At 45.9% G+C, this 22,040-nt stretch overlaps 1 protein-coding gene across 1 annotated transcript in view; it reads left to right on the top strand.

Moving 5' to 3' along the window:
- DLD (dihydrolipoamide dehydrogenase) overlaps window positions 1-22,040 on the top strand; it is a 224,917-nt gene that overhangs the window by 159,324 nt on the left and 43,553 nt on the right. Inside the window, exon 11 of the mRNA XM_078680128.1 lies at window positions 279-468. Coding sequence (XP_078536254.1) covers window positions 279-468 — 190 coding nt within the window. The remainder of the gene's footprint in view (window positions 1-278; window positions 469-22,040) is intronic.

Below are 22,040 nucleotides of genomic sequence, written 5' to 3'. Positions count from 1 at the left end.
AGAGACTGGATGTCTGGTAATCCCTGGTTCCTAGGAACAGAAGCCCATCGTGTCCAACTGAGTTCTTAGATTTTATGACAAGACCTGTAAAAAATTACTCTCCAGTGGAGGAACATTTGGCACCATAGACCTTGTGTTTTTTCATATTCATAGAGAAGCACTCTAGATTCTTAATACTCACAATAGGACGTCACATTAGCAATTCAGAGCCATATCTTTCAGGTGGAAGTCCATTCTTTGTGTGTCTGCTACCAATAACATTTTTTCTTTGTTTGCAGTATTTACGCAATTGGTGATGTTGTGGCTGGGCCTATGCTTGCCCATAAAGCTGAAGATGAAGGTATTCTCTCTGTTGAAGGAATGGCTGGAGGCGCTGTGCATATGGACTACAATTCTGTGCCGTCTGTGATTTATACTCACCCTGAAGTTGCCTGGGTCGGCAAATCGGAGGAGCAGTTGAAAGAAGAGGTACTATACTGTGTTGCAAGTCATGTTTTATTTTGTATTCGTGCATTTGCCAATTTACCTTTTTAGATGCCTGACAAATATGAGTTATACTTATAGACATATTGGTGCAAATAAGGATTTTGTTAGGGTGCAGTGATTGGTGCTAATGTGAAATGTCAGCAAAGAAAATAAGATTTGAATGTTATAAGTTTGCATTAAGCATCTTGCAGCAAGTTGTTTTAAAGAGCAAAACGTGACGATTGGAAATTGAATCGCTTCATGACATGTGCCCGAGTGTGAATGCAAATGTAATGCCAGACTGAGACTTCATCAGATCATTTTATGTGCATTTTAATACCCATCACTGTGCAACTTCCTGGGGCAGCTGTTTGTAGTTAGTACAAACTTCCAGCCTTACCCTTAGAGAGAATTCCTGTTATTTATCAAGAACAGCAACCCAGAATTAGTCCAAACCGGTCCGAAAAACATGAACCTTGACAATTTCAAATGCAAAAACAACAGATGATGGACAGAATGCTGAACAATGTCATATATTCACTCCAGTACAGAGATTTGGTCCTAAATCCATCATTCTTCTGCTCGCCATTCCAGTTTGAACCCATCCATATGCAAATCAGTCTTGACCCTGTGCCTCATGGGAACAGTCCAGCCCGAACTGCCAAGCCAGGTCCTCCCTGGACTGGAAACAATCATCCTAGGACCGGTTTCGGCGTATCACCCCTCTTCAGCCAGGATAGCTTGATTCCAGTGGCATGGAGAGCACGGGATCCACGTCTGGGCACACCGTCCCACTCTGGGTGACAAATGCAACAAGTATTTGCAATGCAATAGGTCTCGCAGCATTAAAGTTTGAGTTCTAGGCATTGTATATGACAATGTGATGCATGAAATATTTAGCAAAGTCTGTATTGGTGTAAAAGGGGGCAGGGGGGTTCTGGCATACTACCTACCCATGGATGGGCACCACTTAAAATGAAAAAGTAGAGCTGGTCTGCTTCAAAGCTTGGAGTCCTCGCTTCTGATGAAAGCGGGTTCTGGCCTGTTACTAGTGCTTGTCCCATCATTTTCACACAGTAACGATGCTACAAGGTTTGTTGACACTAAGAATCTGTCTTGTTCCCTGTCTCTAGAGGAATGTGTTTTAATAATTGTACATTTTTTAATCACCTCTGCTCCCACAGACTATCACTCTCATTTGTTTTAATTTTTCTTAGATTTCAATTAAAGCACGCGCCTTTTGAATTGTATAGCTGTGCTGGTAATGTTTAGATAAAAATATTTCACTTCTGATGAACAGGGAGGCGTATATTCTACAGCTTGTTGTAATCAGCCCATCTCACTCTGGGCAGTCTCCCACCCCAGCCCTCATACCCCTGCTTTTTTGTTGCACATCCCACATTGATAAGGTACCCCACTGGCAGGCTGGGGTGCAGGGTGACAGGGTCAGGTATTGTCTTTAAATTCAGTCTAGCATGCAGTCATCACACAAGAGCTTCAAAAAGTGCTGTTACGAGTCCTGCTCCGAGGCTTGCCAGCAGTGCAGGCCCCAAAAAAAAGTGTTAACTTAGCAACGGGACGCAATAGCAACCAGTAATGAGGGACGGCGCACAAGGCCTCTCAGGGTCCTCCTGCTGCTCACTGAGGCCTCCCCTCACTGTGCTGCTCACTGAGGCGCACGCAGCCTCCCCTCGCTGTGCTGCTCACTGAGGCGCACGCAGCGGCATGCCTATCCTCGCTCTGCTGCTCACTGAAACACTCACGTCTGTCTAGGCAGCTCACTGAGTGCATAGGATGTACTCCGTGCTGCTCATTGCGGGCAATGCTGCATTCTCTGGCAGAGCTGCTTACTGGACGCAAGGGGTGCCTTTATCACTGTGGTGCTCACTGAGGCATTCAGCGCCTTCTTTGTCTGCGTTGCTTACTCAGGAGGATGAGTGTCTTTTCCGTGGCACTCACCGAGGCACACGGCCACTCCTCCCTGCACTGTTAACAAAAGCACATAGCGCCTTATATGATGACGTATTCCTCCCTGTGCTAAGAGTCCCGTATATATTGGTTAAAAAAAACGTGCCTTTAAAAAATAGCTGAGAAACTTCTAGGCGAAGCTGAAATTGACGTCTGTGATGTTTGCCTCAAACATTACTGCATCTATCATTTAACCACAAAGTTCCAGACTCGTATGAATTGCATCAACAAAGGCAGCTGTACTCTGTTAAGTAGGAGGCCATGCCTAGTTTACAGTAAATAGTACCCGTTGGCCTCTATAGTAATCGGCAATGCATGGTTTTGGTTTTTTCACTGCTAGCTCCACTACGGAAATAACTGTTGGAAAATCGGTCTCCATAATTTTTTTTTCATGTTATGGTTTGTATCGAACTTTCTCCGTCGGTTTTATAGCACGTTACTTATTTGGAAATTAAAGTAAATGCCCCACAATGGGGTTTGAACGCTACATACATGTATCGACAAAATACGCATTCTAAAAAAATCAACATGTTCTGCTTTTCGATGCCTATGCTTTTTAGCAAATAACTATCTAGTCATCGGACTTTCTACATCGTTAATATTTTCTCTCTTTGCGTTTGATATGTGACTTTGTTCTCACGTAGTCACTGTGGGGTGTGGATTTTTCAAAATATAATGGACTGTGGCTACGAGCCGTCGCAGGCGCCAGCATCGTAAGGCAGAGTGAAAGTACATTCCTGCCAGTGGTGACGGGAAAAACAAGACGTGCGCGCGCCAAACGAAACCTATCGTGGGGCGAGACTTCCGTTTTGTGAAGCCCGCGCCCACGGAGTGCCTGGAGTAGCAGTGGTGACGCGGGGCTCCCATGCCCGAGGGAGAGCCCCGCGGAGGATGCACAAGTCCGGAGTGCCGGTGAGCGGGGAAGGGGGGGATGTCTGTATGTGTGCGTGTGTGTGTCTCTGTGTGCGACGGTGGGGGGGTGGGGGGGGGGGGAAGTCTCTCCGTGCGTGTATGTGTGTGTATGTGCGCTTGAGTCTGTGTGTGCGCATGCGTGCAGGGGGAGGTGTGCCTGTGTATGTTTGCGCTTCCCAGGAGACAGCCACGGCGAGCACGTTCGCGCGCACGTGGCCTGCGCCGATCGCCTTTTGCGAGATGCGGGCGGCCAGGTGCTGTCTCCTGGGAAGCGGACCCAGCGACAATAGGTCTCTGGCGGAGACAGCGCTTACGCGCTGTTCAATGCCTCGAGACCTAAAAACAACAGTTGATGTACAGAATGCAGAACAATGTCATACATTCACCCCAGTACAGAGATCTGGGCCTAAATCCATCGTTTTTTTGCTCGCCATTCCAGTTTGAACCCAGCCATATGCAAATCAGTCTTGACCCTGTGCCTCATGGGAACAGTCCAGCCCGAACTGCCAAGCCAGGTCCTCCCTGGACTGGAAACAAGCATCCTAGGACCGGTTTCGGGGTACTTCAAACCATAAGCCAAAGTATTTTAATATTATTAGTTTAGGTATGCTTTAAATTACAGGCGACGGCAAAGGACAATAGAAACAGCAGATTTAACATTCAACCTCCTCACCTCAGTTCAGAATAATGACAAGATTATTTATTTATTTATTTTATTTTATTTATTCAAAGTTTTATATAGCGCGAACAGGATCCTTACAGATATCAGAGCGCTTTACAAAGACAGGGTAGGGGCAGTAGGAGTCAACAGAGATAATGGGAACAGCATAATAGTCAATAGCATGGTAATAACATGGTTAATAAAAACATACATAAAACCAATCCATATACAATCAGGTAAGGAAGTAATATAGGACAGCACAGGTCATTGATCCCACTACAGAAGTGTACAGGTGAATCAGTAAACCAACGTGTATCACATCTTGGTCGGTAGTAAGAGAGTAGCGTAGTGGTGCCCCCAACAAGTAGAGTATAGTGCCAGGGGATATTGCGCAGTGATACAAGCAATGAAGAGTCTCTGAACCAGCATCTATAACGATCAGGAGATCTTGGCCAGAAGGATGGTTTTCACCTCTTTCTTGAAGAGTGCAGTGGAGGGGATCAGCCTGATTTCAGGAGGGAGCGCATTCCAGATCCTGGGTGCCATTCCTGAGAAGGAGCGCTTGTAGGTTTTCACTTTCCGGAATCTACGAGGTTTCAGGAGTAGATTTTTTGTACTCCTATTGGATCTCGAACCTCCTGATATAGACAGCTTTTGAGCGAGGTAGTTGGGTGCCTTGTGGTGCACGGCCGCGTGTGTCATAACTGCAATTTTTAGATGTATTCTGGCCTCAAAAGGCAGCCATTTTAGAGTCTTTAAGTCTGGGGATATGTGCGAATGCTTTCTAGAGCCAGTAATGAGTCTCGCGGCAGCGTTCAGGGAGGCTCTTAAGGGTGCTGTTGTGGCTAGTGGGAGACCGCTGAGGGCCGCAATTCCGTAGTCTATTCGAGGGATGACTAAAGCTTGTACAGCAGTTTGGAAGTCTTTGGCCGGGAGAAAGGGTTTAATTTTCCTCAGCGTGTCAATTTGAAAATTAGCTGCTTTTGTGGCTTTGCTGACGTGTTGCTGCATGTTGAGCTTGGCGTCGAGTGTGATGCCTAGGGATTTCGCCGAGTCCACAATGGTAGGTTGGACATTGAGTGCTGTTAGGTTGTTGAGCCAGGTTTGGGTGGTGGAGATTTTCGCCGGGGGTGTGATGAGTAGGAACTCAGTTTTCAGAGCATTTAGTTTGAGGTGATTATCGGCCAGCCAAGATTGGGTGTTAATAAGCGTGGAATTCAGATGTTTGATATCTTCCGGGGATTGTAACTTTAGATAGAGTTGTGTGTCATCGGCGTACATATGGAATTGAACATTGGATGCTTGAAGCAAGGTGGCGAGCGGTTCCATAACGAGGTTGAACAGTGTAGGGGAGAGGGTGGACCCTTGTGGGACACCTAGATCTGCAGGCACAGGTGTAGATAGCACATTGTCGATCTTGAACCTCTGAGACCGATTGTGAAGGAAAGACGAAAACCACTTGAGAACAGTTCCCGATAGCCCCATTCTAGTACTTAGCAGCTCCAGCAAGTTCTCATGTTTGACCGTGTCAAATGCTGACGAGAGGTCAAGAAGGATGAGGAGGCAGGACTCATTGCGATCCAGAATTTGGAGGGCGTCATCAATTATGTGTGTCATAGCTGTTTCCGTGCTATGTTTCGCTCTGAAGCCTGATTGATGAGGGTTGAGGAGGTCAAATTGATCAATGTGTTTTGTTAGTTGGAGTTGGACACATTTCTCCAGCAGTTTGGCCAGGGTGGGGATATTGGTGATGGGCCGATAGTTGTTTAGGTCAGACGGATCAGCTGTAGGTTTCTTGAGTATGGGCGTGACTTGCCCCACCTTAAGGGAGTCTGGAATGTGGCCTTGTTGCAGAGAGCTGTTGATGATCTTGGTCCAGAGAGGGAGGAGCAAGGGGATAAAGTCTTTTACAGCATTAGCAGGTAGAGGGTCTGTGAGGTGATTAGAGGGCTTCAAGGTGCAGAGCAGTTTGTATATTGCTTCTTCTGAATAGGTATCGAAGTACTGCCAGGATGCCTTGTTTTTAGGTTGAGTGTCTGCCATTCTGGTGTGGTTGGGGTATCGGCTTACATCTATGATGAGGTCATTTTTTATGTTGTCAGTCTTTAGTTTGAAGAAAGCAGAGAAGGCTTCACAGTGTGGGGTGTCGTTTGTTGAGCTGTTTGATTGTGTGGGTTGTGCCTTTGTTTGGGTCTTGATTAGCTCGAACAGCTTTCTTGGCCTGTTCTTCGCTTGGTCCAACTGGCGGCTGAAGAAGTCCGACTTTGTGCGCTTTATTTTCCTAAAGTAGGCATTTCTCTTGTTCTTAAGCTTTTTGAGATGCAGCGCTGAAGGGTCCGATCTCCAGGTGCGCTCTGCCATTCGCATATTACGCCTTTCATCATTGAGTCTGTCATCGTACCAGGGGTTAGAGATTTTGGTGGAGACTCTCTTCAGTTGCAGAGGGGCGACTTCATTGACTATTGTGTTCATAGAGTCAAGGTAGTGGTCAGTCAGTGATTGAACATCTGAGGCCCCTGAAGGGGGAAGGAGGAGGTTGCCGATGTGGGGAGGTAGGGTAGAGGGATTCAGATACTTCAAATCCCTTTTCCATGCTTTGGTTTTGATTGGTTGAGTAGGGTTAGGTTTAACTTTTTCGTTGATAAAGAAGGTGATAATGTGGTGATCTGACCAATCGCAGGGTAGAATCGCCTCCAGTTGAATAGCGTTCTCTTTGGCAATGATGAGATCGAGTATCGCGCCTTTGTCGTGTGTTGGTTTATCGCATAATTGGGTGAGGTCAAGCGCATTGAGGAAAGTTTTGAGACTATTCACCACGGTGTCTTTCTGATCGTTCCAATGGAGATTGAAGTCACCCAGGTAGACTTGAGTGGTCTGCCGACCGGCATTGGAAGTGATCAGGTCCATGAATTGTTGAGTGAATATGAGATTGTCACCAGGCGGGTGATAGATGAGATGTAAAGCACAGACTTGTTTGCCCTCACTGGTGATGTCGAGGCAGAGGAGTTCATAGGAGGAAAGGGAGGGGGAGGTGACTTGAGTAACGGAGAGGTTGCTCCTAGAAATGCATGCAATTCCCCCGCCCGTCTTGCCAGGAGACCTGTCCAGCCTGATGATGTGATAATTGGGGGGGACTAGTATGTCCATAATCGGGGTAGAGGCTTCAGTGAGCCACGTTTCCGTTAGAATGGCTAGGTCCAGATCCCTATCTGAGACGAGATCCGCGATGTCGGAGGAATGTCTCTGGGCCGATCTGCAGTTTAGTAGGATGCATTTGAGTTTGGGAGAGAGAAGGGTGGTCGAGCTTTCTAGTGTGAGGGGAACTTTTCTGAGGTTGTTAGGGACGGAGCCTCTGTTGTTGAGTGTTGGGGGCCTTAGAGGGTTTGTAAGAATTGTGGGTATGGGGATGTGTGAGTTGGAAAAGTCTTTTACCGGACCTGGGCCATAAGAGCGTAGGAGAGAGCATAGGTCGCGGTCCGACAAGGATATTCATATCTATCCATGTATCACACGTATGAATAGTACCATTTTATAACTATCTCAGGCCTATCTTATTAATGGGCCTGTATTACCATAGAGCCACTCTTTCCCTGTCTGCCTCATGGTGCACCTTAAAACAGGTGTGCCAGCGCAAACAGGGAAAGTGTGCCCTATTACGGTGAATGAGCAGCCCAGGGGGATGCTCATTCAAGTGAAATATGGAGTGGCTGCTTCAAAACCGCTCTTTGTTTCACATTGCATACAGCACCCGCCTATACTTTCAAGGTTGTTAAAGATACCCTTGCAAGTGGGTGCAGTGAGTGACTGCATTTGCCTGAAAGGGGAAGTCTGGGTGTTTCATGGCAGCACCTTTATCCCCTCCAGAGGTCTGTCATAGGGAGTGCACTGAAAGAGTGACCCCCCCCCCCAAGGAATGTTTGCCTCCCCGCCTGTGTCAATATATGATGTGGGCACAGAGGCAGAGTGATTCCCTCATTTGCATGGGGCCGCGCCTCCATGAACAGGAGGGAACGCCCTTTCGTGATTGCGCTGGCAAAACATGTGTCCCTGCTCTATCAGTATTACAGAAGGGGCACACATAAGGAGTATGCCGTAACGAACAGCCCTCCCACCAAGCTGGCTGACAAGCTCGCCATCTCTGACAACAGACATTCTTCCTTTATGCAAACAGGGTCTGGAACAACATCTCCTCTGTCCATCAATTCCTCCCTCAACCTTGCTTCAGTTTACAAAAGAGCTGAATACTCACTTCTTTGAAGTATAGTACATCACAAAGCAATGCCAGACCGTTCTGCGCCCAAAAACAGCTACCTCTTCAATCATCTGTTGATTGCATTGTTACGTTTGACCCAGTACAGTGCTCCACTGTCTTTTGGCTAAGTTTCTGCTATTTACATACCCCAAAGATACACACCCTCATCAACTATTTATCATATTTCAAAGATTGGAGGGCACACTGATAAACCTGCCCAGATATGCTGGAATTTTTTAATTCTCATTATTGCCTACAGGGAATCCCAGCTGGATTCCTATTAAGATTGAATCTCTCTGACTTTTTAGAGAAAATCGCAGAGCATCCAAAATACAGTAATCAAGCGAATCTTTAATCTTAAACGTAGCCCGCGACCTGTAAATCCACCCACCTGCTTTCGGTTGCAGTGAGCACTAATCCAGTTCTCTACTTCTTATAAGGCATTGTAGAACAATGGTCTTATTTACCCTAAGCTTTCAAAGGTGCCACCCAACTAGTACTGGCTAATCCCACACATTGCTCCATATATTTGGATCTATTTGTCAACTGACATCAGGAGATATTGAAAATAAGATAGTTGCTGATTGCATAACCATAACCCTGAGACGTGTTTGGTGTCCTGTGGGAATCTCTGGTTACTGGACATGTGGATTATATTGTCACTAGGCCATAGCACTATTGCAGTCCAAGTGGGCAAACCTGTTTTTGCCTTTGGGTACTTGGCTCGCTCGATAGCGAGCCGTCAAACCTTACTCTCTAGTGGAAGGGGTTATAAATTCACATGCAGTATGGCACTGTAAATAACACCCAATAATCAGTGTATAGCCAGGACCTTTTATTTACAGGCATGTACAAAGGGCAGTTAAAATATTATACACTTCCAAAACCAGTCATCGATACCAACCTCTGTGGTTGAACTATCCCAAAACATTTCATGGTGTTTACAGTTATGTACTAGCGAATAGATTTGTTATAACATTGGCCCCAAGACCAATGATATGGACTGCTTTGTGGTCGATGTGCTTAATGTCAGGACTCTTCCTTGTTACTACAATATTTACCACCAAAGTCTTAGTCAATGGGACGGGGTTTCAGTGGTCTCTGACTTTTTATTCACGGTTAGTGAACTTAGTGGGCAGAATAGAGACCACGAATCCACCACCTAATTAATATGAGTCCACCCCTGACGGGGTTAAAAAAATAAAAAAATTGTTACTAGACCTGCAGTTTTAGTAACTTAAAAAAGCTACTCGGCCTATCTGTAATGCACTTGACCTCTATGAGCAAATGTGACAAGTTAACAAGATTTAAAGGCATTTTTATTACTCATTCACTTTGTGAGCAATAAAGATGCCTTTTATTTCTTGCTGTTTGTCACATTTGCTCTGCTTTCAGAGACAGAGGTTATAGTTTTTTTCCTTCTCGCCAGAAAGGGAGAGTAGGACCTAAAAATAGCTTGCCCTAATTAAATCTGGCTCGCAAATGCGAGCGGGCGAGTGGATTTTTCACGCCCTGTCTGAGTAAAGTCAATGGTAGTTTTTCAGGGTGCCATTGTTCTTGGTGCCTACGTCAACTGTTACCTGGGGTTTGGTATCTGGTGTACAGACAGAACATAGCTCACATTTTTCTGAGACCAGTTAAGGTTGAAACAGTCCAAGTTTTTTGCAACGTGGGTAGATTTAGTAGTGGTCATTACCCACATTGTTGTTCCTCACTAGTAATTTACGTAACGTTACGCCCCCAGCGTTAGTCACGCCCACAGCACAACGCAGACACGCCCACAAGGGACTACTTTGCTGGCACGGTTCTTTTACCTTTTAAATGTATATGGTGGCCGTCTGCATAGCCTATGTCCTTCTGCTGCAACTGCCCTTTCCAACGCTGTATTGGGTGTTGTGATTGGTGCTGTGGTTACTGAGATTACCCGCCTCAAAGGTTTGGGCTCTCTCTTTATAATATTAGTACGGACTACATATGTTTAAATTTACTTATATGTGAGTATTGATGTATATAAGTTATTATACGTGAGAGTGAGAGAGTTCCTGTATAAATAAATGTGTTTCTATAAGTGATTGTTTAGGAGAGTAAGTATGTGTACGTTTCTGTAAAAGTAAGTGTAGTGGTGTGTGTATAGCTGTATATGCAAGTAAATGGATGTTTGATAGTTTATTTGCATGTGTGAGTATGTGTAACTGTATGGTTGAGTATCGGTGTGTAACAGGATGTATAGGTGTATAAGTACATATGATGAGTGAGTACATGTATGAGTGACTATATAGAACTGTTGGTGAATGAGTGGATGTGTATGTAGATTTTGGAATTACTGAATAGGTTGTTCTAACTGGTATTGGTATCTCCATTTTTTGAAAATTTTAGTTTCTATTTTTGAAGGTGTGTATCAAAGGTTATATTACGCTGAGAGGAGGTCTGCCACTCTTTCACAAGGATGATGTGATCAATGATGTCATTTGAGATGTCATGAGTGATGTCACTGACCATGTCATGAGTGATGTAATATGTGACGTCATCAGCAATGCATTGCGGGCGCGCGAGTTATAGTTATCTGAACTAACTATAACGGGGGAATTTCAATGGTTTTGTATGAGTAATATGTCCAGCTAACTATAACGTGTGAAACCTATGGTTTTTTCAGTGAATTTCAAAGGTTTTTTAAATGCTAATTCCTAACTATAACGTGGCTGAAACCTATGGGTTTTTTTCAGTGAATTTCAAAGGTTTTTTAAATGCTAATTCCTAACTATAACGTGGCTGAAACCTATGGTTTTTTCAGTGAATTTCAAAGGTTTTGTAAATGATAATTTTTAAATGTATTAATTGTTATTTTTTATACTAATTTACTACATTGTTTTAAAGTATTTATTGTTAGATATTTAATTTTTTTTAAATTACATTACATATTTTTAATATAAATTGAGATATTTTTTTTTAAATATTTAAATTGTAATATATATTTTTTTATTTAATTTTTTTTAATGTATATGGTGGCCGTCTGCATAGCCTATGTCCTTCTGCTGCAACTGCCCTTTCCAACGCTGTATTGGGTGTTGTGATTGGTGCTGTGGTTACTGAGATTACCCGCCTCAAAGGTTTGGGCTCTCTCTTTATAATATTAGTATGGATACAGCAGAGGAAAAAGACATTCGAGAGTGCGTGGGAGATCATAGATTTGACCAAAGCGTTTTTCAAACAGAAGGGTAATCTTCTGCAGGGGGAGACGCTTCAGTAATGGATGACAAAATGCATCTATTTTTGGAAGTCTCGAAGGCGCCCTAAGAATGTGGGTTTTATTCCCATACGTGCTCAGAGTCTGTGAGTGAGTTTTTGCAGGAAGCCTGCTCGCCTCCTGAGGTGTGTGTGCGCGCGCGCACCCCTGACACTGCACCGTGCCCGTATCTAGTGCGCGCGAGCTAGGACTCCTCTCGTCCCGAGACCGGAAGCTCAGGGGAGCTCTGGGTTTTGTCTGATTTCCATACACTTGAACTGGCACCCAGCACAGGTCGGCTGCTGCTCAGGAAGTCGTATATGTGTCTTTGGTGTTGCTTGTAAAAATACGTTTTTACAACCTATTTTACGTTGTAACAGACACTTTGGGACACGCAGTCGTCTAAATGTATTTCACCATTGAAAGTCGAGGCGGGAGTGGGGTTCTGCCTTTCCCACCTGCTTGTGGGGTGGCTGCTCTGTTTTCCTGACCTTAGTTTCGAAGTTGTTTTGAGACTGTTGCAGACAGGTGCTAGAGTTTCGCTTTGTGTCCGGTTACTTTGCTGCGCGCTCTTCTGAAGGTAGTTTGTGGCGCTAGGACTAATGGCTGTAGTTTCTGTTCACTATAAAAAATGTAGCAGCATGGCTGTCACGCTGGGCAGGAATTGCTCTGTGCTTTTAAGAGTGCCTGCAGTCCAGAAAGCTGGAGCAACGAACTTAATCCCCTGAGCGACTGCGAAGCGAGCAGACCGAGTATTGACTGCAATCTGGAGTCCAAAGAAAACTGTACCTAGCCAGACAGCTGCATGGCTTAACTTTGAGTGCAGTGCCGCATCACCCGTATTAAAACTCACTGGAGAGGAATAGTCGTAACCTCCACAGTCAACTGGCAGGAAACAGGCAATCCTAGAGGAAAACGCCACAATAGGCGAAATTAGAGGCCTAATTGTCAAAGATTCATGTAAAAGTGTTTTACTCCTACAGTACTCAAACATACGCCCTCTGGAGCATCCAGTAGTGTTGAAGGTGTCTGCTGGCCGCCACTGTGTGCCCGGAGCCTGCGAGTTGGCAGAACGCGGCGTAAAGAAGTGAGCAGAGTCCCCTGACCAAGCAGAGCAATGCCAGCCGCACATAACGTCGCATCTCCCCGGGCCCGTCAGGTTAAAGGGAGAGCATTGGCCGCACGGGCGCCGAAAGTGAAAGTGATTGCAATACACTCACTTAATTACCATGATGGAAAAAGACAGATGGCGGCTGCGCGCGTGCACATGCACGCAAGCTTTAGGCCAGCACAAGCCTCTGGTAGCACTTTAAAAAGCCCCTTACTAAAAGTCAAGCAGCAGCGCATGCGCTCCTCTAGGCTCGACCTTAAAAGGGAACGTTTAGCTAAGAAAGGGTACCTACTCTGACCAGTTGAAGGGTTTGGTAACCTTCGCCCCACCTAACATGAAATATTGATTTGTAGGAGGGTTTTAAATGCACAGGCTTGCACGCTGTCTAGTCCACCATGGACAAAGAACCTGCTGAAGAGAGATGCCACCTTGTACACTATCCCATTGGGACATCTTCCATTCACGCTCTTACAGTGAAAACACATCGGAGCACACACTTCATCCACTCATTTGTGTCCCATACATAAGAAATAGAGGTGGGTGCTGGGTGGGCCTGGACAGACCTTTAACAGGAAGAGCCAAAACTATGGTTTCTCAACTGGGGTACAGAGAAAAAGGTTTCTAAACTATAATCACGCTCCCACGACTGCCAGTGTCTTCATTGCCAGGGATGATGGATCAGCATACTTTCTTATTCAGTTTGGGGTCTACTTTGGATGAACCCATGCAGGCAGTGTGAAACTCAAGATTTGCTGCCGAACAGGTTAGTAAAAATGTGGAAAACCTCAAGTGGACCTGCAGATTGTCAAGTTAACAAGAGAAAATAAACATTTTCAATTTATTAGGTCTCGCATTTGCAATATTTTGAGCTATTGGCATTGTAAATGACAATGCCTTTTATTTATGTGTTTAAAAAACCCTGCAATAAAAAGCATTGTCATTTACATTCCCAATAGGTCAAAGTTTTGAAAATGCAAGACCTGTTGCATTGCAAATGCTTGTTGTTCACAGGTTGGGAGTGAGACCGGCCCTGCCACTGCCTGGACAAAGACACCCCACCCACCAGACCCATGGAGCAGGACCACTGGGCTGCAGGGGAGGGAGTCAGAAACAGCACGAGGAAAGTGTTTTGACGAGTTCTTTTCACGTGCACCATACGTTTTAATCTAGAGCTAAAGGAGACCATTACAAATCATGCACTTTGATGCGTCCTCAATGGCAATGAAGCGGTATATAAATGAAAGAACAATGCAATGCTTCCAATATTTCACATGGTGAGTGTGCAGCCAGCTAAACAACAGTGATGCAAAGTGGTCTGACCAAAAAGACGGCTTGGCTGTACCACAACTGACAGGAAAAATAATGAAAGTGAAAGCACACATGGCGCGCAGAAAATTAAAACAAGAAGCACAGCCATTATTCCACAACGGCACCCCCCTGCGAGTGATATGTGTTACCGCCATTGTAAAACTGTAAGCCCATGGCGCGCTGGAAACAAAAGGGGGTGGGGGGATAGCCACGCTAAAGCCTGCTTGGAAGAGGCAGTGCTGTGTAATTAAAGAAAATAGTGCTCACAGACTAGATAAAGCAGACCGTGTAACAACACAACTAAAAAGTCCAGTCCTGATGAGAGGTTACAAATGTAGACAAGGCAGTACCAGGGAGGGACTACTAAGTCTATTCATGCCCTGCCCATGTTCAACCTATAAATTTAGCGCAAGCTGCATAAAATACACAGTGCAGGGCGCCACAGCTTTTCTGAGCCGCACATTCGACTGAAAGTCCCAACACGTTGCATCTATGACCAACTAATCACAAAGTAGGAGTAAGGGTTTTTGATACCTTGTTTTGACAAATTGCTGCAGATATTTCCTGTTACTCCCTTTATTTCTGGTGTAATCACGAAATTCAAGAGATTCGGTTGTGGCATTAAGCTCCTAACGCCATAGTGCCCAGAGGTGGTATCTGGATCGTTTACCTGTGCCTTTCTGACTTCCCATTTGTCTCTGAATCTCCAATGATGCAATAGCTTAGCCTGGATGAGTGGTCATATACCCAAGCACAACTCTGAACCTTACAATCTGGCACCTGAAAGCCTACACTAAGTCCATTTGGTTATTCCTTGGCAGGGAATAAACTTTTTGAGACCACACAGGAAGGTTCTTTAAGAAGAACCCATGCTAAGCAGTAGAAGAGCTTCCATCACAGGTGAATTAATAATGGTTAGCAGATGTGCTCCATCTGATATTGGCACTATTCGTCTCTTGGCAAATGCATAGCTTTAGTTGTTATTTTAAGAGTGTATGATTTTATACACTAACACATATGACCTTCTTTTGAACCTAACCATGCCTTAACAGTAGATAAAATCTAATCGTATGTGACAAATGCCTGCAGGTTTAATGTATCACTAGTTATTAAGCACAAAATCAAGTAGCACTGTGGTTGACCCTGTAATTTAATGTTGTTTTGAACCCTTGTTAACAGCAATGCTGAGAGGATTAGTATTTTACATTGGGAAAACTAGTGTTCATCAATTAAATACAATTATTTGTACCCTGTGGACCCGTTAGTAAAGGACAGGCTTTGTTAAACCAAGGCATGATTGTTTATCGTCTTTCTTGCCTTCAGAACTATACAGACAAGTGCCACAAAGTCAGAACTCACTCTGGCAGTAGCTTCCCTTCATTTACTATATCTCTAAGGTAAATTTGCAAGACAGAAGTTTGAAAAGTGCCATACCCACATTTGCAAAGCAGGCTGACAACAACATGATTGCTCATTCTCAGACACAAGTGGGAGAGACATGTTTTGACAAAACTTTTTTATTTCGGCTTCAATGTCCCACCTTCCCAGGTAGTCACTGGTTTCTAGTGAATTGAAAGAATGTAATTTAAGTCTGGAGAATAAAAAGTTACTTATTTACACTGTACTCCGGTATTCCTCTATTTAATGTTTACTTCCCCAGTGTGAGGAAATTCGGTTTATTATGTGGTGAGGTTGTGTCACCTCACCATGTAATACACTTACCAACCCCATTAGGTCCAGTGGGTTTCATCTGTAAAACCCTCAGCTCAACCCTGGTGTAAAGCATTTAAACAATTGAAGATGAAATCGACTCCAACTCTCAAGAATTACGACACCAATTTGTTAAATATAGGTTTTCATTTTATATAAATTTAGACACCGAAATGAAAAAGATCCATCGAAGGATTCCGAAGATATAGATTTTACAAGAATTAATACATCGAGGCAATTCACTTAACCGAAGCATTGGCAAATGTAACAAATTTGACTCTTGGAAACATTTTCAGTAAAAAGTTGTGCTAGATGTAATGTGGTTACTTGGAGTTACTTTAGGTGACTAGTTCCAGTCGGAAGCTATTCAGGAGGGACCAACCAGATCCTCAAGAACCGTTAACAGGTAAAGCAATCTTCAGTCAGTTCCAGGCACTTTTAGCCGATGCAGAATTTTCAAATGGAAGTGGCCCTGATGCAAGGGAGGAAGGATGCTCAAAGGATGGTGTGGATGGGACACGGGTGGATGGATGGGGGTCTTCCTGTGTTGATTCCTTGTCACCCAAAGATGGTGCCGGGGTCCTGGGTGGAGGGTCGACATCCCGCAAAGTCCTCTCCGATCTGTCCAAAGTCCTGTCGTCCAATTTCGTGGTCCCAGGCCAATCCTTCCTGGGTCAACTCACTGCCCCAACAGCTCTCTGCCAGCACACCTGGGCTCAGCGAACTTGGGTGCAACTCTGTGCGTTGGGTCTCGGTCCCTGATGTTGCGCGGTGGTAGTGATTTGAAGATGTTGGGCTACCAACTTACTTCACCAGGCCTCTTCAGCTGTTATTTTCCTTTGCTGCAAACAGGATGCCGGTCAGCAGGCCCTTGGAGTCTCTTGGCTTTGCCTGGCTCTGGAGGCAGCATCTCCTTTGAGCAGGACATGGTAGGCACAATCTCTTCCTTTAGTGCTCTTCAGTGCAGCTTCTCTTTTCTGATCCCTTGGCACAGCAGGCAGTCTTCCTTTGGTCCTTCTTCCAGTTAGGTGGAGATCTGCGGTTTGGGTGCCATGGGGTGCCTGCCCTATTCTTGAAAACTGCCCTCATGTCAGGATGTTGTTGGTAGCCATTGGGCTACCAGGTTCCCTCCCACCTGGTGACCACTTCCTGTGGAGTGTGGCATCTGGCTATTCCAGGATGCACCATTCTGCTCACTCTGCAGATGGTAAGACCCTTCTCTCGCAGTTAAGGCCTCACTAGCCCACCCCGGGGTGTGGCTACCTCAGGGCTCAACACCCCTGGGGAAAACAGTTTGGCAACGGGTTTCCCTTCTCTACCCACATGCCAACCTGCCTGCCTAAACAGTCGGTCAGCCCTACTCCCCAGTATAACGCACATCTGCCCGTCAAAGACAGCTTCTCCTTTGACTCCTGCCTTTTGCACCTAACACCCAAGTGGCTTCCTGCTAGAGAGAGGTAACACCTCCTTGTCCTGCAATTCCTCATTGTTCTCTCTTCCTGGGAGTCGTTTGCTCTCCAGTAGGGTAGAAAGCTGTCTTGTGGGAACAGGCTCCATGTGTGCCCGAAAATACACAGGACTTTTAAAGGCAGCAAAGTGGTAGCTTTGTAAAAGCTTCACACTGCAATAAGGGACATTGATTTCGACTTGATATAGAAGTCGGGCTTTGAGTAACGAGTTCTTTGATACCTCGGAGTGCCTACTTTGGTCACGCATTTCATGGTTTAGCACAGCTGAGGGGTTAGAGTCTAATCCTGTACACGCCAATTAGGCGACCAAGTCTTTCCACAGTAAAAATGGTTGCTTTGCTCTGTTTGCTTTGCGCTGTTTATAATCAGGACATGTAAAATACATGTCCTGCCCATGTCATATGTCACAACCTGCCTCAGGCCTCCATAGGGGTGACTGACAGAAAAGTACAGAGGAAGTATTGGCTTTACCATTGCTTTCAATGGCAAAGTCAAGCTAGCAGTGCAAGACTGCTCTGTCAGTCTATAGTGGTGGACTCGTTTTACTTTGGGACCTCCAGGGTGGTACAACCCTTTGATACCTCTAGGAAAGTGACATTTCTGCATGGTTGCCCCCTAACTTATTTTTTTTTGCCAGATACCTGATGCACTTTGACTGAGGTTGCCCTATGTCCCTGCCAATCAGCTTCCCAGAGCCTGTGTTCTTTCCCTAACCATGTACCTTTGTTTCCACAATTGGCACAACTCTGGCCTACCTGTAAGTCCCATGTAAGGGGTACCTATGGTACCAAGGGCATTGTTGCCAGGGAAAGGCCTTCGAGAGTTGCAGCATGTTTTATGCCTCCCTCAGGGACCTCACCACAAAACATGCACCGATGGCGTTGCAGCCTGCATGTTGTGGTTCAGCTTAAAGTTAAGCTTTGTCAAGGCACACATCCCTGTAGGCCATACCTGCCCAGCACTGCATGAGGCCTAGGTAAGTCACACTTAAGACAGGGTGCCCCATGTGAAGACCTATCTACATGAGCAGACAGGTCCCTATAATATCTAAGGCGATTCTTTGATATAAGTTCCCAGTAAAGCCATCCTGAGTATATGGTTTAGAAACTGGTCATTACGAGTTTCCTAGCCCCATAATGCCTTTACTGAATCCTGGGATGTTTGGTAGCAAACATCTCAGAATAAGAAACCTGCACTGATTACAGTCTCAGATTTATTATTCCATGCACTCAGGGGTCCCTTCTAGATGGGTCCCCTGAACCAAACCAACCACAGTGGGTTCCTGACTGGTGACCACCAGCCTGATACCATGAGACAGGTTTCTGGGCCCCTGGGGTGCCCAGAAATAAAGCTTTTCCTGGATGCAGGTGTTCGAGGCATGTGGGCTGCTGACATTCATATCTGTGCATAGATCGCCGCCTAGTGTTGGGTCCGGATGATTGCACTTTGTTGTCTTGGAAGAGTCTTCGAAGTATCACGAGATAGGTGACTCCTCCCTTGGACTACAGTGCGCTTGGGCATCTTCTCCATCCTCAGATTGTTTTTTTCCGCCATTGGGTTTGGATGCAAACTCCTATACTCCAACTCGGAATCGAAAACTAAACTTTTCTAAAGGCCAAAAGGCCTTCGACTTCGGCGGTATTGTTCTCGTTCGGTACCTCTCTACTCGATCCAACCTTCCATCTCGAATCGGTCGTCGACGCGGGCCGTTGGGCCTTTTCGACGCCACGTGAGCCGACCGTCGATAGAAAGAAGCCCGTTTAAAAGGTGCCCACAATGCCACTCCAAGTTCCCACAGACTGATAAGCATTCAGTATGCAACAAGTGCCTTTCCCCAGACCATAGGGAAGAAACCTGCCCAGCCTGCGCCCAGTTTCGCTCCAAAAAAACTATACGAAACCGACAGGCTGCCCGGCAAGAAATGCAGCGACTGGCACCGGAACCGGACAACATCTTCGATGATGACTAGGATTTACAGGACACCCCGGACTCGGACCTAGAAATCGTCACCGTCGAGGATTACTCCGACTCCGACGACGAAATCCCGTCTGGACAAATCGTGAGTACAACAACCCCGACACCGATTAACCCGTTACCAGAGGCTCCGGTCGAGGCATCGCCAAAAGGCCTTAGCCAAGATCACAAACAAATTTTGCCAGCCCCGCCTTTCGGCTCGGCACCGAAACCTTCAGAAACCCCAGGGCCCAGTGCCATCGTCCCAAAGAAGGTTCCAGAGCCAAAGAAGGTCACCGATCTAAAGGGCGTCAATCCAAAAAAGGCCGCACAGCCAAAGGGCGTCGAGCCAAAGAAGACTTTTGACCCGACAAAGGCCGTTCAGCCAAAAAACGTCGACCCCAAAAAGTCGGTCGACCCGAACAAAGGCAAACCGTCAAAGGGCGCCGAACCGAAGAAGGTCACCGACCCGAGCAAGCCTGCTGTTCCGAAAACTGTCGACCCGGCAACCGGTGCCGTACCGAAACCAGTGTCGAAACCGGCAAAACCTGTCGACCCAAGGACAACGGCTCCAAAGACACCAGTCGATCCAAAAAAGAACATCGACTCAGTGAAAGACACTCCGAAGAAGAAGCCTACGGAGCACAAAAAACGTGTCGACCCGAAAACTCCGGTCGACCCGAAGCCAATCCTCGATCCAAAATCTGGGCCGTGAGCCCAAAAAGCCACACAAGACTCCAAAAGTCGTCGAAAAACCAGGTGTTACCGACCCGAAAAAGTCTAACACTAAACCCAGGACTGTAGAGGAAGAATTATTCCACCCAGATCCATCAGACGACCAAGCTAAAATCTACATAAATCCAGAGACTGGTAAAGTTACCTTCCTGCATAGGAAAAAAAGGCCTTTGGACTTTGAACCTGATTCTCCTATTCCACTGAAGAAAAAGGACTTTGGCACTTCTCCCTCAAGACCCTTCAGCCCTTTTCAACCTATCATGCCTACCACACCTTTTGCACCTTCCTCACCTTTTCACCACGGGGACGATGATAGGGACACAGGGTATGAGCCACGGCCTCTATATGATTTCCCACAAGATCCCCGCCAAGAGGAACCTTGGGAAGAACCAACAGACCCTTATGACACCCATCCCATCCCTGATGTACCCACTTACCCTACTAAACCGTCACCTACTGATGACACTGCAGTCTTCAACCAACGCATAGACAGGGCAGCACAATTCCACAATGTGGACATGCATAGTGACCCTGTGGAGGAAGACTTCCTTTTTGACACTTTCACTACTGCAGAAAAAAGTGTCAAAACACTTCCCATGCTAAAGGGAGTTCTAAAACACGCACCTGACATATTTAAGGATACAGCCAGGGCACAGGTGATCAATCCCAGGATAGAAAAAAAATATAGGTCGGCTCCTACAGACTCTACTTACATCAAGGGCCAGTTGCCACTAGACTCATTGGTGGTTGCCAACGCACGAAAAAGAGCCAACTCTCAGACAACAGGGCAAGCACCTCCCCCTGACAAAGAGTCAAAAATTCTAGAGGCATCAGGCCAAAGGGTAGCTGCACAAACCTCCAACTCATGGAGGATCGCTAATACACAAGCCCTACTGGCTCGTTACGACAGGGCACACTATGATCAGCTCGAAAGCCTCATGCAACACCTGCCAGAACCTTTCAAAGCACAAGCCAATGATCTCATCCAAGAGGGAAAGTTCATATCAAATGCCTCCATTAAATGTGCGCTTGACGCTGCAGACACCGCAGCTAGGTCAATTAATACTAGTGTCTTGCTAAGCAGACATGCATGGCTGCGTATTTCTGGTTTTAAGAATGATGTGCAGTCCACCATTCTTAACCAACCTGTCAATCCAGATTTTTTGGCCCTGCTGTCGACACCATTTTGGACAAAATGAAAAAAGACACAAACCGCAAAATCTATGGGTGCATTGCAATTTCTGCAACATAGGGGCTCCTTTCGACTCTCCTTATACAGGGCAAACACACGAGGGAATGATTCACAACATCTGCCTCATACAAAAGTAACACACAAGGTTCCTTCAACAAGAACACAACCAGGGGGAGGTTACAGAGGTAACAGTAATAAGGGAAGAGGGCGTGGAGGCAATAACACCAAGGCCTCCACTGCCACAAAACAGTGACTTCATTACGCTGCCTCCACACCACTTAACACCGGTCGGAGGCAGACTGCAACAGTTCCAACCAGTCTGGCACGCAATTACCACGGACAGGTGGGTAAGAGAAATTATCCAGTCTGGTTCTTGCCTAGAACTGACTTCTACGCCACCAAACATACCACCCAAACATTGTCCTATGTCCACGGAACACATCACCCTGCTGCAGCAAGAGGTGAAATGCATGCTGGAAAAGGGGGCCATAGAGAAAGTACCTTTCCACCAACAAGGGACAGGAGTTTACTCTCTATACTTCCTTATTCCAAAGGACGACGGTTCCCTCAGACCAATATTGGACCTCGGACCCCTAAATCAATACATACTATCTGAGCACTTCCATATGATCACACTACAACAAGTGCTCCCGTTGCTACAGCAAGGAGACTTCCTAGCAACACTGGACCTCAAAGATGCGTATTTTCACATACCCATCCATCCAGCCCACAGAAAATACCTCAGGTTCACAATAGAAGGTCAACACTACCAATTCAAGGTTTTGCCCTTCGGTGTTACCACGGCTCCAAGAGTGTTTACAAAATGCTTGGCGACAGTGGCAGCACATCTCAGGAGGCAACACGTCCATGTGTACCCTTAACTGGACGATTGGCTCATACAAGCAAAATCGTACCTAGAGTGTGCAGCACACCCGTCACAAACAATCCAGTTGCTATACAGCCTAGGCTTTTCAATCAACTATGCAAAATCGTATTTGCAACCTTCCCACGTACAGCAATACCTGGGAGCCACCATAAACACCTCCGTGGCGAAGGCATATCCAAACTCAGGGAGGATAGC

Source organism: Lissotriton helveticus, chromosome 1_1 (assembly GCF_964261635.1).
Source record: "Lissotriton helveticus chromosome 1_1, aLisHel1.1, whole genome shotgun sequence".
NCBI classification, from domain to species: domain Eukaryota; kingdom Metazoa; phylum Chordata; class Amphibia; order Caudata; family Salamandridae; genus Lissotriton; species Lissotriton helveticus.
Note: the sequence above shows the minus strand (reverse complement) of the source record. Positions and strands in the feature narration are given on the sequence as shown.